The sequence below is a fragment of the Erinaceus europaeus genome, chromosome 15, assembly GCF_950295315.1.
Source record: "Erinaceus europaeus chromosome 15, mEriEur2.1, whole genome shotgun sequence".
In the NCBI taxonomy this organism is placed as follows: Eukaryota; Metazoa; Chordata; class Mammalia; order Eulipotyphla; family Erinaceidae; genus Erinaceus; species Erinaceus europaeus.
The window spans coordinates 10,587,802-10,603,017 of NC_080176.1; the positions used below are offsets into that span (position 1 = coordinate 10,587,802).

The following is a 15,216-nucleotide window of genomic DNA, read 5'->3' on the forward strand; positions in this document are numbered from 1 at the left end:
ATAGACGCTTCCTACAAAGCTCCTTCCTCAAAACCTGGGGGGGGGAGGAGTCGGGCGGTAGCGCAGCGGGTTAAGTACATGTGGCACAAAGCACAAGGACCGGCGTAAGGATCCCAGTTCGAGCCCCCGACTCCCCACCTGCAGGAGAGTCGCTTCACAGGCGGTGAAGCAGGTCTGCAGGTATCTATCTTTCTCTCTCCCTCTCTGTCTTCCCCTCCTCTCTCGATTTCTCTCTGTCCTATCCAACAACGAGCAACATCAACAATAACGATAATAACCACAACAAGGCTACAACATCAAGGGCAACAAAAGGGGGAAAAAATGGCCTCCAGGAGCAGGCACTGAGCCCCAGCAATAACCCTGGAGCCAAAAAAAAAAAAAAAAACCTCAGGCTTACCAGTGGCATTGGGGGGGACCCGCAGAACCCCAGTCATCCAGGAGTACAGGGCTTTCTGCGAACGGGCCGGCATGTGGTCATAGAGGTCTCTGAACACTGCAGACCTAAAAGGCACAAGTGCATGAGTCCATGACAGAAGAAGCAGGTGGAAGCAGCCAGGAAAAGCGATGTGGTCCCGGCAAGCTGTGACACCTAGTCTGGCTGCACAAGAAGGCCAGATCGTCACTGATGACAATCACAACACAGTGACAGAACCAGCCAGTGGTGTGTTTCTCGGACACACATTAAGCGATGGATGGATTACCAGGATGGAAACACTTAAAATCAACACAAGCTGGGCAGGGAGGTCGGGACCTGTGGGTGTGAGGCCCCTAGTTCAGTGCCCCTTGCACTGCTCATGATGGAGGACTTCTCTCTCTCATTTGTAAATTAATTAATTATTTTTAGAATATAGTAAGGGGGGCCGGGTGGTAGCACAGCAGGTTAAGCACACATGGCACAAAGTGTGCGGGCCAGCATAAAGATCTGGGTTCAAGCTCCCAGCTCCCCACCTGCAGGGGGGTTGCTTCACAAGCGGTGAAGCAGGTCTGCTGGTGTCTATCTTTCTCTCCCCCTCTCTGTCTTCCCCTTCTCTCTCAATTTCTCTCTGTCCTATCCAGCAGCAATGACAGCAATAACAACAACAATAATAACAACAACAATAAACAACAAGGGCAACAAATGGGAAAAAAATGGCCTCCAGGAGCAGTGGATTCCTGGTGCAGGCACCGAGCCCCAGTAATAACCCTGGAGGCAAAAATCAAATCAAGTCAAATCAAATCAAATCAAACAAATTAAAGAGTAAAGTAAGGGCCAGCAGTCTGGGAAGTGGTGCAGTGGAGAAAGCACTGGGCTCTCAAGCATGAGGTCTTGAGTTTGAACCCTGGCATTGCATATGGCGGAGCAATGCTCTGATTCTGTCCTCCCCACTCCCTGCTCATAAATAAATAAATAAATAAATATTTAAAATTAGGACCAGAGAGTTAGCTCACTGGGCAGGGCACCTACCTTGCTATGCCTGTGGCCCAGGTTTAAGCCCCAGCACCACATGGGAGTGCCAAGGGCACAAGAAGGTCTGCTTCTGTAGTGTCTTTCCCTCTACCTCTCCCCCTCCTCCTCCTCTTCCCGCCCTCCCTGAATATAAAAACAGCCCAGAGCAGTGACAAGCACACATGCAAGGCCTCAGTGACACACATACAAAATCAACCATAGAGAACTGGGCGGGTGCAGCCGGCTAAGTACACACATTAGCATGTGCAAGGATCTGAGTTCGAACCCCCACTCCCCACCTGCAGGTGGGAAGTTTCACAAGCAGTGAAGCAGGGCTGCAAGTGTCTCTCTTTCTTTGTCCCTCTCTATCTCCCCCCCCTTCTGTCAATTTCTCTCTGTCCTATGCAGTAAAATGGAAAGGAAGGAGGAAGGAAAAACTGGCTGGTAGCATTGGCATCAAGCCCCAGCGATAACTCTAGTGGCAATAATAACAACATGGAATAAAAGAAACACTACATTAAAAGGAGTCACCAATTGTTGATTTTTCCCCCAATATTTTCTTTTCCCCTACAGTGCTGGAGGTACTTTTTTTTTTGCCTCCAGGGTTATTGCTGGAGCTCAGTGCCTGCACTACAAATCCACTGCTCCTGGAGGCCATTTTTTCCCTTTTGTTAACCTTGTTGTTTATCATTGTTGTTGTTATTATTATTATTACTGTTTTATTTCTGTCATTGTTGTTAGATAAAACAAGGAGAAATTGAGAGGTGTGGGGAAGACAGAGAGGGAGAGAGAAAGACAGACACCTGCAGACCTGCTTCACCGCCTGTGAAGTGACCCCCCCACACGCAGGTGGGGGAACTGGGGGCTCAAAACAGGATCCTTACCTGTCCCTGCACCTCACGCCATGTGTGTTTAACACACTGCACTATCACCTGGCCCCCAGTACTTCTCTTTTTCTATCTATTTCTATTTCTCTCTATCTATCTATCTACCCTCTATTTCTCTCTCTGCCTCTCCTGCTCTATCAAACATAGGAAGACAATAACGGCCACCAGGAGTGGTGGAGTTGAGTAAAATCCCGAGGCCCAGAGATAAGCTTGGTGTCAATAATAAATAAATAAGTTCAGCATAAAAAAAAGGGGGGTCGGGCGGTGGCGCAGTGGGTTAAGCACACGTGGCGCAATGCACAAGGACCGGTGTAAGGATCCCGGTTCAAGCCTCCGGCTCCCCACCTGCAGGGGAGTCGCTTCACAGGCGGTGAAGCAGGTCTGCAGGTGTCTGTCTTTCTTTCCCCCTCTTTGTCTTCCCCTCCTCTCTCCATTTCTCTCTGTCCTATCCAACAACAAAGCAACGTCAACAATGGCAATAATAACCGCAACGAGGCTGCAACAACTAGGGCAACAAAAAGGGGGGAAAATGGCCTCCAGGAGCAGTGGATTCATGGTGCAGGCACCGAGCCCAGCAATAACCCTGGAGGAAAAAAAAAAAAAAAAAAAAAGATGGAGTCGCTATAAAGAAAAAGCAGAAGCAAATAACAGCAGCAAATGTTGTAAGGATGGGACCAGAGTGACAGCAGCTGAGGAGGCCCCGTTTCCCCACAGGCACCCCCACACCCTCAGACTTGACGCTCCCCGCTTGACTCGAGCAGCCTGATTCCCATGTGACACGGTGGGGAAAGTGTGTGTGTGGAGGGGTAACTCACAGGTTCTTGAAGGCGTCCTCACGCAGGACCAAGGGGAGCCTGGCTGTGGTGTCCGGCTGGAGGAGGCTGCCCGAGGAGCCCCTCAGCACGACACCCAGGAGCTCCACACACTCCAGGGAGCTCAGCACCTGGAAGCACCGCTCCAGCGTGAGGAGAAACAGGCTGCGGTTCATGCCCGGGCTCTGCAGGGCCTGCTTCCGAATCTCTCCCAGGTCAACCATGACGCCCTCCAGCTCCTGCAAAAGAAACCCAGACACCAGGGCTGTCGTGAAAGCTGCTTCTCCACGTGGAAGCCCTGGGAGGGACCAGGCTCAGCAGTGCTGAGGACATCCCCACCACTGTGTACTGCTGTGCTGCTATGGAGGGGGAGGCTTCTAGAATTTTCCCTCACCTGCAGAACAGAGTCAAGGCCTTTACCTGCTCCACTGCACCTGGTAACTTGTCATTCTGCAGACACCTTGCTCTAGCTGGAATTTCTTCCTTCACCTCCTTCTGGTAAAACACAACTCATCCTTAACTTTGAGCTCAGATGGCTTTGCCTTCTCAGTGCAGACTGTTCTGACATCCTCTTACCTTGCTCAAATCAAATCTCCCTCCCCTATTGCTCCCAAGAACATCTCCTTCACACACTCTCTATCTATCTATCTATTTATAAAGAAATAATTTATTTTTAAAAAAGGCTTTTGTGGAGGGCAAGGAGATAGCACACCAGGTAAAGGAGACACTACCATGCCCAAGGGCCCGGGATCGAGTCCCAGCACCACACAGAAGCAGTGTGCATCCAAGTGGGAAACTCATGAAGGGTGGAGTAAGGCAGTGGTGTCTGTCCTTATCTCTCTTTCTTGTTTTTTTAAATATTCATTTATTTGTTCCCTTTTGTTGCCCTTGTTGTTTTATTGTTGTAGTTATTGTTGTTATTGATGTCGTTGTTGGATAGGACAGAGAGAAATGGAGAGAGGAGGGGAAGACAGAGAGGGGGAGAGAAAGACAGACACCTGCAGACCTGCTTCACCGCCTGTGAAGCAACTCCCCTGCAGGTGGGGAGCCGGGGGGCTCGAACCGGGATCCTTATGCTGGTCCTTGTGCTTTGTGCCACCTGCGCTTAACCTGCTGCGCTACAGCCCAGCTCCCTCTCTCTGTCTTTCTATCTGCAACTCAAAAGAGAAGGAAAAGAAGTCAGCTGGGGGAAGTGGAACTCAACAGGCACAGGCCCCTCTGGTAATCTGGTACGAGGGTTTTCCTTTGCCCCTTTCCCCTCGGGCCGGTGCCTCTCCGAATCTCTGGGACTGGTCCCAGCACCACCTGGGAGGGTCTGATTTCTCCGGCCTGAGTGGGGTCCAGGCAGCTGATGCTAGTATGTGGCTGGGCTGTGCCAGGGAAGAGTCCTTGAGAACCAAGCTATTTACTTAGTACCTAGAAGATGCGGAAAAGCAGCCTGTTTGAATGAGGGAATGCATCCATGCATGAATGAATGAATGAATGAATAGAACAAATGAAATGGGCCACAAAGCCCAGTAATGCTGACAAGGTAAGGCTACAGGTGTCTCTCTTCTTTCTTTACCTCTCTACATTTTCCCTCCCCTCTCAATTTCTTTTTTTTATTTTATTTTTATATTTTTTAATTAAGATTTTTTAATATTCATTTATTTTCCCTTTTGTTGTCCTTGTTGATTTTTATTGTTGTTGTAGTCACTATTGTTGTTGATGATGTCATCGTTGTTGGCTATGACAGAGAGAAATGGAGAGAGGAGGGGAAGACAGAGAGGGGGAGAGAAAGACAGACACCTGCAGACCTGCTTCACCGCCTGTGAAGCGACTCCCCTGCAGGTGGGGAGCCGGGGGCTCGAACTGGGATCCTTAAGCCGATCCTTGCATTTTGTGTATTACGTGACGACATCAATAGCAACAATAATAATAACTAAAACAACAAGGGCAACAAAAAGGGAAAATAAATAATTTTTTTTTTAATTTAAAAAAAGAGAGTGGCCAGAAGAGAAGAGAGGGGCAACAACAGCTCTCCATGGTAAGACACATGCTTTAGCGAGAGAGCCTACTTTTTATTTTTCAGTAAATATTTTTGTTGTTGTTTATGAGAAGGATAGGAGGGAGAGAAAGAACCAGACATCACTCTGGTACATGTGCTGCTGGGGATGGAACTCAGGACCTCATGCTTGAGAGTCCAGTGCTTTATCCACTGTGCCACCCCCCCAACCATGGGTAAATGCTTTCTAGTGGAATTTGCTGCCTTTGTGTTTCTCTATATCTTATTTTCTAGTTGCATTTGTTTGTTTGTTTCTAGAAACAGGGCTACAGATATTCATGATTCTACTGATCCAGAGTCATCTTTTCATTCACGTAGCAAAGAGGGAAACATGTCACAGCACCAGAGCTTCCCTCAGTGCCATGGGATCTGCCATGTGGTGCCAGGGCTCACACTGGGCCGGCCACATGCATGGCGAGGCATACACCTTCCCCAGTGAGCTATCTCCCCAACCTTTATTTTATAGCTTTTGACACGTCATTCTGAGAGGAAGTCCAAGGGCTTCAGCAGACACCAGAAGACATCTCGTCTCTGGAGCCACGAGAGCCCAGGTTCCAGCCTCAGATCCGTCATTTCCAATCCAGGCTCCTGTCTCCTTTTGTAATGAACATGGGAACACGTCCACACCATTCGCTCACCTGTCATCTGTGGCGATATTTCTGTGACAACAGCAGCACCCAGTGGCTGCCATAGAGATGGCATGTCCTGTGAGCGTATTGCCTGACTGGGGGGGGGGGGGGGCTCTAGACTCTTTCACACGTGCCAAACCCACGCACCCCGCCCCACCTTTGCATTGCCTATACTACTATAGTCTTCACATTTTTCTTGAAACTGACTTTCCTTTCAAATAACTGAAAGCAATCTGAGAAGTGGTGTGGTGGGTTAGAATAAACTGTCTCCAGTATAGAAACCTCTAAACCGGGAGTCGGGCAGTAGTGCAGCGGGTTAAGCGCACATGGCACGAAGCTCAAGACCCTGGCTCCCCACCTGCAGGGGAGTCGCTTCACAAATGGTGAAGCAGGTCTGCAGGTGTCTATCTTTCTCTCCCCCTCTGTCTTCCTCTCCTCTCTCCATTTCTCTCTGTCCCATCCAACAACAACAACATCAATAATAACTACAACAATAAACCAACAAGGGCAACAAAAAATGGAATAAAGTTTAAAAAGGGGAATAAATTTAAAAAATAAATTAATTAATAATTTTTTTTAAAAAAGAAAGAAACCTCTAACCCTCACCTTTCTGGGATCCAGGGATTTTTCTGGGTCTCAGAAATCTTGCTTTGGGATATTCTTACATGACTTATTTCAATTTGTAGAAAGTAAGTTTCTGTGGTTATTTTTTTTCCCTCCTAGAGGGCAGAAACCATCTCTCTCTATATATATATATATATCTTTTTTTCCTTTTTATTGAGGGGAAATCAATGGTTCACAGTAAGTAAAATTGTTGACACATGGGTAAAATTTCTCATCTCACAATGAGAGATGTCTGCAATACACTCTCACCATCTCCTATGCCCAAACCCAGTGTCCACTGACACACAGCAGATGTTCACAAATGCTTATGGAGTCAAACTTCTAGTCCCCCTTCATCATTTGAACTATGGAGAAAGCGAGGGAAAGCAGAGCTCTCAAGCCACATATTACAATGCTCAAGGATGCAGGTTCAAGACCCCCATTCCCCACCTGTAGGGAGGACGCTTCATGAGTGAAGTTCTCTCTTTCTCTCTTTCTCTCTCCCCCTCTGTCTTCCCTGTCCATCTGAATTTCTCTGTGTCCTATCAAGAAGGAAGGAAGGAAGGAACCCTAGCTCCCAACCCACCCTTCTGCCCCACCCAGGAAGGCAGAGATTAAGAAGGGTCAAGTCCCGTGTTGAGGCTCAATTTACTTCCACAAATGCCAGCCCTACCCTAGACTTTCCCTCCTTCCGAGATGCCAGGAAGCCCTCACCCATCGGTCCTTCTTGTCTCCCAGCAGGCATTTCAAAGCAGTGCTGAACTGCTGGGCATCTGCCTCCCTCAGGTCTGCCAGCAGCTTGTGGGGCTGGTACAAGCGCTGCTGCAGGTGATTCTCCATGGCCGCCTGGAGGAGGTGGAGAGAGTCAGTGAGCAGCAAGGGCAGGGCTGGGCGCGCAGTCAGCACCGCGGTCAGCACCACGGCCAGAGCCTGGCCAGGTCCCCCTTCCTCAAAGCCAGCAGCCTGCACCCTGGCTTGGTTTGACTGACGCCCCCATTTTTCATCAGCACCAACAGTTAGAAGTCAGAGGGGACTCGGATGGGGTGGGGGGAGAGGGGGAATGGTGCACCTGGTTGAGCTCACATGTTGCAGGACTCAAGGACCAGGGTTCAAGCCCCCAGTCCCCACCCACGGTGGGGCGGAAGCTTCATAAGCAGTGAAACAAGTACTGCTAGTGTTTTGTCTCCCACTTTATCTCCCCCTCCCTTCTCAATTTCTCTCTGTCCTATCAATAAAATTGTTGTTATTGATGTTGTTGTTGGATAGGACAGAGAGAAATGGAGAGAGGAGGGGAAGACAGAGGGGGAGAGAAAGATAAACACTGGACAGAGCTGGGCATGCCTCTCCTTTCTGGCCATCAACAGCCACCGAGGGTTCTAATCACCTCGTGGGCTGCCAGGGGTCCCCTGCAGGTGATTGAAGCTTGAAGTTCAGCCAGCTGGTCTCTGTCCAGAGTGTCTGCCACCCCCAGATGGGCACTGTTCACACCCTCTTCATGCCCCAAGCCATCAGTGCACAACCCACATTCTTAAAAAATAAAAAAATAAAAGATAGATTAAGGAGGCCAGGTGGTAGTGCACTGGGTTAGTACAATGTGCAAGGATCCCGGTTCAAGCCCTCCATTCCCCACCTGCAGGGGGGTCGCTTCACAAGCAATGAAGCAGGTCTGCAGGTGTCTTTCTCTCTCCCTCTTTATCTTCCCCTCCCCTCTCAATTTCTCTCTGTCCTATCCAATAGAAAAATGGGGGGGGGGGAAATGGCCTCCAGGAGCAGTGAACTCACAGTGCAGGCACCCATCCCCATCAATAAGCTTGGAGGGGAAAATAAATAAAGTAAAAGGATTTATGGACTTAATTATTTATGAAAGAGGAACTGGAGGGAGCAAGCAGTGGTACACTGCGACCATGGAGCTCAGTGCCATGGTTGTCTCTCCTCTTCTTCTTAAATAAAAAAATATATATTATTTATGTATTTTTACATTTATTTATTCTGGATAGAGACATAGAGAAATTGAGAGAAAAGAGGGAGATAGAGAGGGAGAAAGATGGGCCGGGCGGTAGCGCAGCGGGTTAAGCACACATGGCACAAAGCACAAGAACCGGCATAAGGATCCCGGTTCGAGCCCCCGACTCTCCCACCTGCAGGGGAGTCACTTCACGGGCGGTGAAGCAGGTCTGCAGGTGTCTGTGTTTCTCTCTCCCTCTCTGTCTTCCCCTCCTCTCTCCATTTCTCTCTGTCCTATCCAACAACAACAGCAATAACAACAACAATAACAAAAACAAGGGCAACAAAATGGCCTCCAGGAGCAGAGGATTCGTAGTGCAGGCACCGAGCCCCAGCAATAACCCTGGAGGCAAAAAAAATTAAAAGAGAGAGAGAGGGAGGGAGGAAGGGAGAGAGAGAGATCTGCAGCACTGTTTTGCCACTTATGAAGCTTCCTCCTCACAGGTGGGGCATGGGGACTTGAACCTGGGTCCTTATGTACCATATAATGTGTGCATTCAACCAGGTGTGCTGCCACTCAGACCCATCTCTCCCCTTCTCTTTCATCTGTCTGTTTATCGATCTATCTATCTATCTGAAAAGGGAAATTCAGAGTGGTGAAATTAAGCATGTGTGAGGCCAGGTTCCAGAAAGAAGAGAGAGAGAGAACACTAAGTAAAACTGGACAGAGGGTTTCCCTGGGCGGACATGAAGTCCGGTTCTCCACCCAGTCTTCTTCTGGTACTGGCCCCAAGTTTGCAGTCCCCACCTGGAGAAGAGAGGTGGGCTGGGTCTCGGGGACACACCTGCAGGCTGGTGACGGTGAAGGCCACGTTCCGGGCATGCAGGTAGGCCAGGACACTGGGGGCCAGCTCTGCCGTCCACTCGTGGGAGCTGCAGGTGAAGACGGACAAGACAGTGCACCAGGGCGGGTTCCCCTCCTGCCAACCCAGGGCCTAGGAAGACTGGGGGAAACGGGCCCGGGGTGCTCACGGGGCACTTGAAGATGGGAGACTGGGTAGCCTGGCACAGCTGTGGAGGGGCTCCGGAGCTGGGAACAGCCTGGACACCAGTCTCTTAACAGGTCTCATTTTCTTTTTATATTTAATATATTGATTGATTGATTGATTGATTTGATAGAGACAGAAACCGAGGGGGTGGGTGGTGGTGCACGCCACGAAGTACACACATATCAATGTGTAAGGACCCCTCGGGGTTCGCACCCCCGGTCCCCACCTGCAGAGGGAAAGCTTTGCAATTGGTGAAGCAGTACTGCAGGTGTCTCTCTATATCTCTCCCTCCCCTCTTAATTTCTGGCTGCCTGTATTCAATAAATAAAGATTAAAAAAACATTTTTTTTAAAAAAACAGAAACCAAGAGAGGAGGGGGCGATAGAGGAGAGAGACAGAGACACACCAGCAATGCCTCTTCACCACTTGCAAAGCCCCCCAGCCCCCGACTGCAGGGGAAAGCTTCACGAGCCGTGAATCAGGGCTGCAGGTGTCTCTCTGTCTCTCTCCCTTTCTATCTCCCGTCCCTCTCAATTTCTGTCTCTATCCAATAAATAAAGAAACAAAGAAAATATATACACATTTAGGTTTTTTAAATTAATTTATTTATTTTCCCTTTTGTTGCCCTTGCTTTGTTGTTGTTGTTGTAGTTATTATTGTTGTTGTTGATGTCATTGCTAGAACAGGAAGGAAGTGTCTGAAACACATGTGTCTCCTTCATCAACTCGAGTGTGGGTTGACACACGTGAGGACCAGTATGTGTGTTTCCTTTTCTTTCTTTCTTTTTCATCTTTATTTGGGACGATAGCCAGAAGTCAAGAAGGATGGCACTGATAGTGAGGGAGACAGACAGAGACACCTGTAGCACTGCTTAACCACTTGCAAAGCTTTTCCCCCCCGCAGGTGGGGACTGGGGGTTCGAACCTGGGTCTTTGTGCACTGTAATGTGTGCGCTCAACCAGGTGCAGGTACACCATCACATGACCCCCCCCTTTTTTTTTTTTTTTTTTTTATAATTGAGCAACTTCTGCTAGAAACTGCTGTTAGCAATCTGTCCCATCCCTCCACTCCCACTCCTCCTCCCTTCAAGGGTGGGTTACCTCTGAAACTGGATAAGATCCAGGAACGCTACAAGGGGAATAAAAAGAAGAAAATAAAGACCTTTGAAAAGGCTTCCCGCAACCGGATCACAGGTGCATTCTGGTTAGAAATTCTTCAAAGCCTCAAGGGGAGAATAAAGAGAGGGGGAGAGAGGGGGACATGGAGGGAGGGAGGGGACATTACCATGCAAGTAGCTTCCATCTATTATTTCTTCCTAAAAAGCAAGGAGATGTCATCAAACCCAACATCCACAGAAGACCACATTTTGATGAACCGAAATGGGAAGACTCACCGCCACCTTTTGCAGCAACGGATGCAAATCTGTAAGAAAGTTTCGCTCGTGTCTAAGTTGGGACTGAACATGTGGAACTAAGTGTGACAATCAAAAATGTCCATATGGAGGCTGGGCACATGTTACAATGCACAAGGACCTGGGTTCGAGCCCCCAGTCCCCACCTGTAGGGGAAAAGCTGTGTGAGTGGTGAAACAGGGCTGCAGGTGTCTCTCTCTGTCTCTCTCCCTATCTCCCCCTTCCCTCTCGATTTCTGATGCTTTCTATCCAATAAGTAAATAAAAATCATCAACTTTTTAATGTAAATATGGACTAGGAAGAGAGACTTCCTTCTTTTTTTTAACCAGAGCACTGCTCAGCTCTAGTTTAAGGTGGTGCTGCGGGAGACTGAACCTGGGACTTCGGAGCCTCAGGTATCAGACTCTTTACATAACCATTGTGCTATCTACCCCCTGCAACTCCTTTCTATAAGAGTTGGTTGTGATGGAAAATTTCAGTAAATTTTAATTATACCTGGACCCGAATATGCCCTGTGTGGGGAAAATCTTGGCTTGAAACTTCTTTTAGCATAACTGTGACAAACACATACACACACACACACACACACACACACACACACGCACACGCGACTTTGTAACATCAGGCACCTGACTTGATTCCTCCCACTCCCACCCCCATTCCCCAGGAAGTGCGTGAATCATCACAGGCGATGAATGAGATCAGCTCCAGGACTTACCCTGCCTGGAATCCGGGTCTCCGTGACTCAGCAGTCCCCGGCTCAGAAAAAAGCACAGGAAAAGGAAAGATGTGCTTGCTTCCTGGGACATTCTCCTCCTGTGGTTAATTTAAGCACAGAAGTGATTCAAGATTGGGTTTTTTTGTTGTTGCTTTTAATATTTTATTTATTTACTTATTGGATAGAGAAAGAGAAATTGAGGAGAGGAGGGAGAGAGAGGGAGAGAGAGAAAGAGAGACACTTTTAGCACTGCTCCATCACTCATGAAGCTCCCCAACTACCCTGCAGGTGGGAGCCAGGGGCTTGAACCCAGGTCCTTGTGCATTATGACATGTTCACTCAACTGGGTGCACCATCACCTGGCTCTTCAAGCTTGTATTTTTAAAGTGTATTTCAGGGGCCTGGCGGTAGCATACCTAGTAGAGTGCACACTTTATCATATGCAAGGACCCGGGTTCAAGTTTGCACTCTCTACCTGTAGGGGGAGAAGCTTCACAAGCAGTGAAGCAGGTCTGATGCTATCTCTCTCTTTCTCTCTCTCTCTCTCTCTCTCTCTCTCTTTTTTTTTTTTTTTTTTTTTTGCTTCCAGGGTTATCGCTGGGGCTCAGTGCTGATACTACAAATCCAACTGCTCCTGACAGCCTTTTTTTTTTTTTTCTCATTTTATTGGCTAGGACAGAGAAAAATTGAGAGAAGAGGACATGAAATTAGAGAGGGTCTCCTCTCTCAATTTCTCCCTGTCTTATCAAGTAAGAGGAGGAAAAAAGAAAGGAGAAGAGAGGGGCCAGGAGGTGGTGCACCTGGTTGAGCGCACATGTTACAATTGCAAGGACCCTGGTTTGAAACCCCAGTTCCCAACTGCAGGGGGAAAGCTTTGCGAGTGGTGAAGCAGTGCAGGTGTCTCTCCGTCTCTCTCCCTATCATCTCCTTTCTTCTCTAATTGTGACTCTATCTAATACATAAATAAATATAATTTAAAAATTAAAATAAATAAAACTTAAAAAAAAGTTTAAAACACAGTATATGCCGTATGAGTCAGAAACACCAATCATGGCATTTTACCCATGAGAAATTAAAAGTACAGACCCATCCAAAGGCTTATATAGTTTCCTATGTGATCGTCAAAACTTGGAGACAGGGTGGAGGGTAGATAGCATAATGGTTATGCAAACAGACTCTCATGCCTGAGGCTCCAAAGTCCCAGGTTCAATCCCCCGCACCACCATAAACCAGAGCTGAACAGTGCTCTGGTTAAAAAAATAAAAATAAAAATATAAAAAAAATAAAAAACTTGGAGACAACTCAAATGCCAACAGCAGGTGAAAGGTTAGAATAAATGTAGCCTGTATCCATTCTGGAATTTTTTTTTTCCTTGTAACTATCATGGAGTAATTGACAAGTACACTCTCCTGCCTTAATCAGCTATCAAGAAAAAAAGCAAAATGTGTGCAACAGAGGTTCTCAGAGCCCTAATAGCAGGTGGCACAAAATCCCTGAGAGACAGGAAGAGATCAAGCTGAGAATCCAAACCAATCAGAAAGATTCGCACAGAAATGAAGGTTCCTGCGAGTCGGGCGGTGGCACAGCAGGTTAAGCGCACGTGACACAAAGCACAAGAACTGGCGTAAGGATCCCGGTTTGAGCCCCTGGCTCCCCACCTGCAGGGGAGTCGCTTCACAGGCGGTGAAGCAGGTCTGCAGGTGTCTGTCTTTCTCTCCCCCTCTGTCTCCCCTCCTCTCTCCATTTCTCTCTGTCCTATCCAACAATAATGATGGCAATAACAATAATAAACAACAAGGGCAACAAAAGGGAAAAAATCAAAATCAAAAATATATATATTAAAAAGAAAAAAAAAAAGAATTGCCCAGGGGCTGGGTGGTGGCACACCCAGTGAAGCCCATACGTTACCATGAGCAAGGACCCAGGTTCAAGCCTCCACCCTACATCGGCAGGAGGGACACATCACAAGTGGTAAGACAGTACTGCAGGTGTCTCTCTTTTTCTGTCCCTCTCTATCTCTTCCTTCTCAACTTCTCTCTGTCCTATCCAAGTTAAAAACAAAACAAAACAAAACAATAGAAAGGCCACCAGAAGCAGTGGATTTGTGGAGTCGGCACCGAGCCCCAGTTATAACCCCGGAGGCAGAAAGACAGTAAGTAAATAACTAAATCTGATTAATTGAAAAGTTGCCCAGAGCAGTGGAATCAAGCATGTTACATGGTCCCAGTGGCACAAGAAAAAAAGAAATGTCCCCCTAAATCCTTTGTCTGTGTGTAAGTTTACCTTTCAATTGAATTGTGTGACAGTTTTTAAAATTTATGTATTAGCTAGAGACAGGGAAATTGAGAGGGAAGTGGGAGACAGAGAGGGAGAGAGAAAGAGAGAGACCTGCAGCCCTGCTTCATAGCTTGTGAAGCTTCCCCCTTGAAGGTGGGGACCAGGGGCCTGAACCTAATTATATGGCATTTCATACTGACTTAAGGGGCCCATGAGATAGATAGCTCACTTGGTGGGCTGCCAGCTTTTCCAAGTGAGTGGCCAGGTACACCACATGGAACCCTACGACCCTGGGAGGAGCTCTGGGGCTGTGGTGTCTCTTTTTAGAAAGAGAGGTGCAGTGTCTAGAGTGATGGACGTGCAGGTGTGAGATCCTGAGTTCTATCCCCCGTATGGCATGTGCCAGAGTGATGTTCCAGCCCTCTCTCATAAATAAATACATCTTAAAAGAAGAAGGGAATAAGGGAGTCGGGCGGTAGCGCAGCGGGTTAAATGTACATGGCTCGAAGCGCAACGACCAGCGTAAGGATGCCAGTTCGAGCTCCGGGCTCTCCACCTGCAGGGGAGTCGCTTCACAAGCGGTGAAGCAGGTCTGCAGGTGTCTGTCTTTCTCTCCCCCTCTCTGTCTTCCCCTCCTCTCTCCATTTCTCTCTGTCCTATCTAACAACGACGACATCAATAACAACAGTAAATAACTACAGCAGTAAAAAGACAACAGGGCAACAAAAGGGAAAATAAATAAATAAAATTTTTTAAAAATTTTTAAAAAGAAGGCTCCCTTGAGTCTTTAGCTAAATGTTCGTCTGTTTTTTTGTTTTTTGTTTTTTAAATATTTATTTTATTTATTTATTCCCTTTTGTTGCCCTTGTTGTTTTATTGTTGTAGTTATTATTGTTGTTGTCGTTGCTGGATAGGACAGAGAGAAATGGAGAGAGGAGGGGAAGACAGAGAGCGGGAGAGAAAGATAGACACCTGCAGACCTGCTTCACCGCCTGTGAAGCGACTCCCCCGCAGGTGGGGAGCCGGGGTTCGAACCGGGATCCTTATGCCGGTCCTTGTGCTTTGCGCCACCTGCGCTTAACCCGCTGCGCTACAGCCCGACTCCCGTTCGTCTGTTTTTAACTCTGTGTGTAAACAACCCCCTAATACTGAAGGGAGAACCATCAGCAATAGGTAAAACAGTCCTGAAGCTCACATAGGGCTCAAAAGAATTCTCCGAAGTCTGGCGGTAGCGCAGCGGGTAAAATGCAGGTGGCGTTTAAAGACTAAGGATACCAGTTCGAGCCCCCGGCTCCCCACCTGCAGGGGAGTCACTTCCCAGGCAGTGAGGCAGGTCTACAGGTGTCTGTCTTTCTCTCCTCCTCTCTGTCTTCCCCTCCTCTCTCCATTTCTCTCTGTTCTATCCAACAATGAAGA

At 47.9% G+C, this 15,216-nt stretch overlaps 1 protein-coding gene across 1 annotated transcript in view; it reads right to left on the reverse strand.

Moving 5' to 3' along the window:
* Nucleotides 1-11,614, reverse strand: part of OTOA (otoancorin) — a 63,733-nt gene extending 52,119 nt beyond the window's left edge. Inside the window, exons 1-8 of the mRNA XM_060172820.1 lie at nucleotides 11,524-11,614; nucleotides 10,788-10,816; nucleotides 10,679-10,709; nucleotides 10,495-10,522; nucleotides 9,191-9,278; nucleotides 7,116-7,247; nucleotides 3,129-3,364; nucleotides 398-501 (exon numbers count right to left, since the gene is read on the reverse strand). Of these exons, the coding sequence (XP_060028803.1) occupies nucleotides 398-501; nucleotides 3,129-3,364; nucleotides 7,116-7,247; nucleotides 9,191-9,278; nucleotides 10,495-10,522; nucleotides 10,679-10,709; nucleotides 10,788-10,816; nucleotides 11,524-11,614 (739 nt within the window). The remainder of the gene's footprint in view (nucleotides 1-397; nucleotides 502-3,128; nucleotides 3,365-7,115; nucleotides 7,248-9,190; nucleotides 9,279-10,494; nucleotides 10,523-10,678; nucleotides 10,710-10,787; nucleotides 10,817-11,523) is intronic.
* Nucleotides 11,615-15,216: the final 3,602 nt, after the last annotated feature.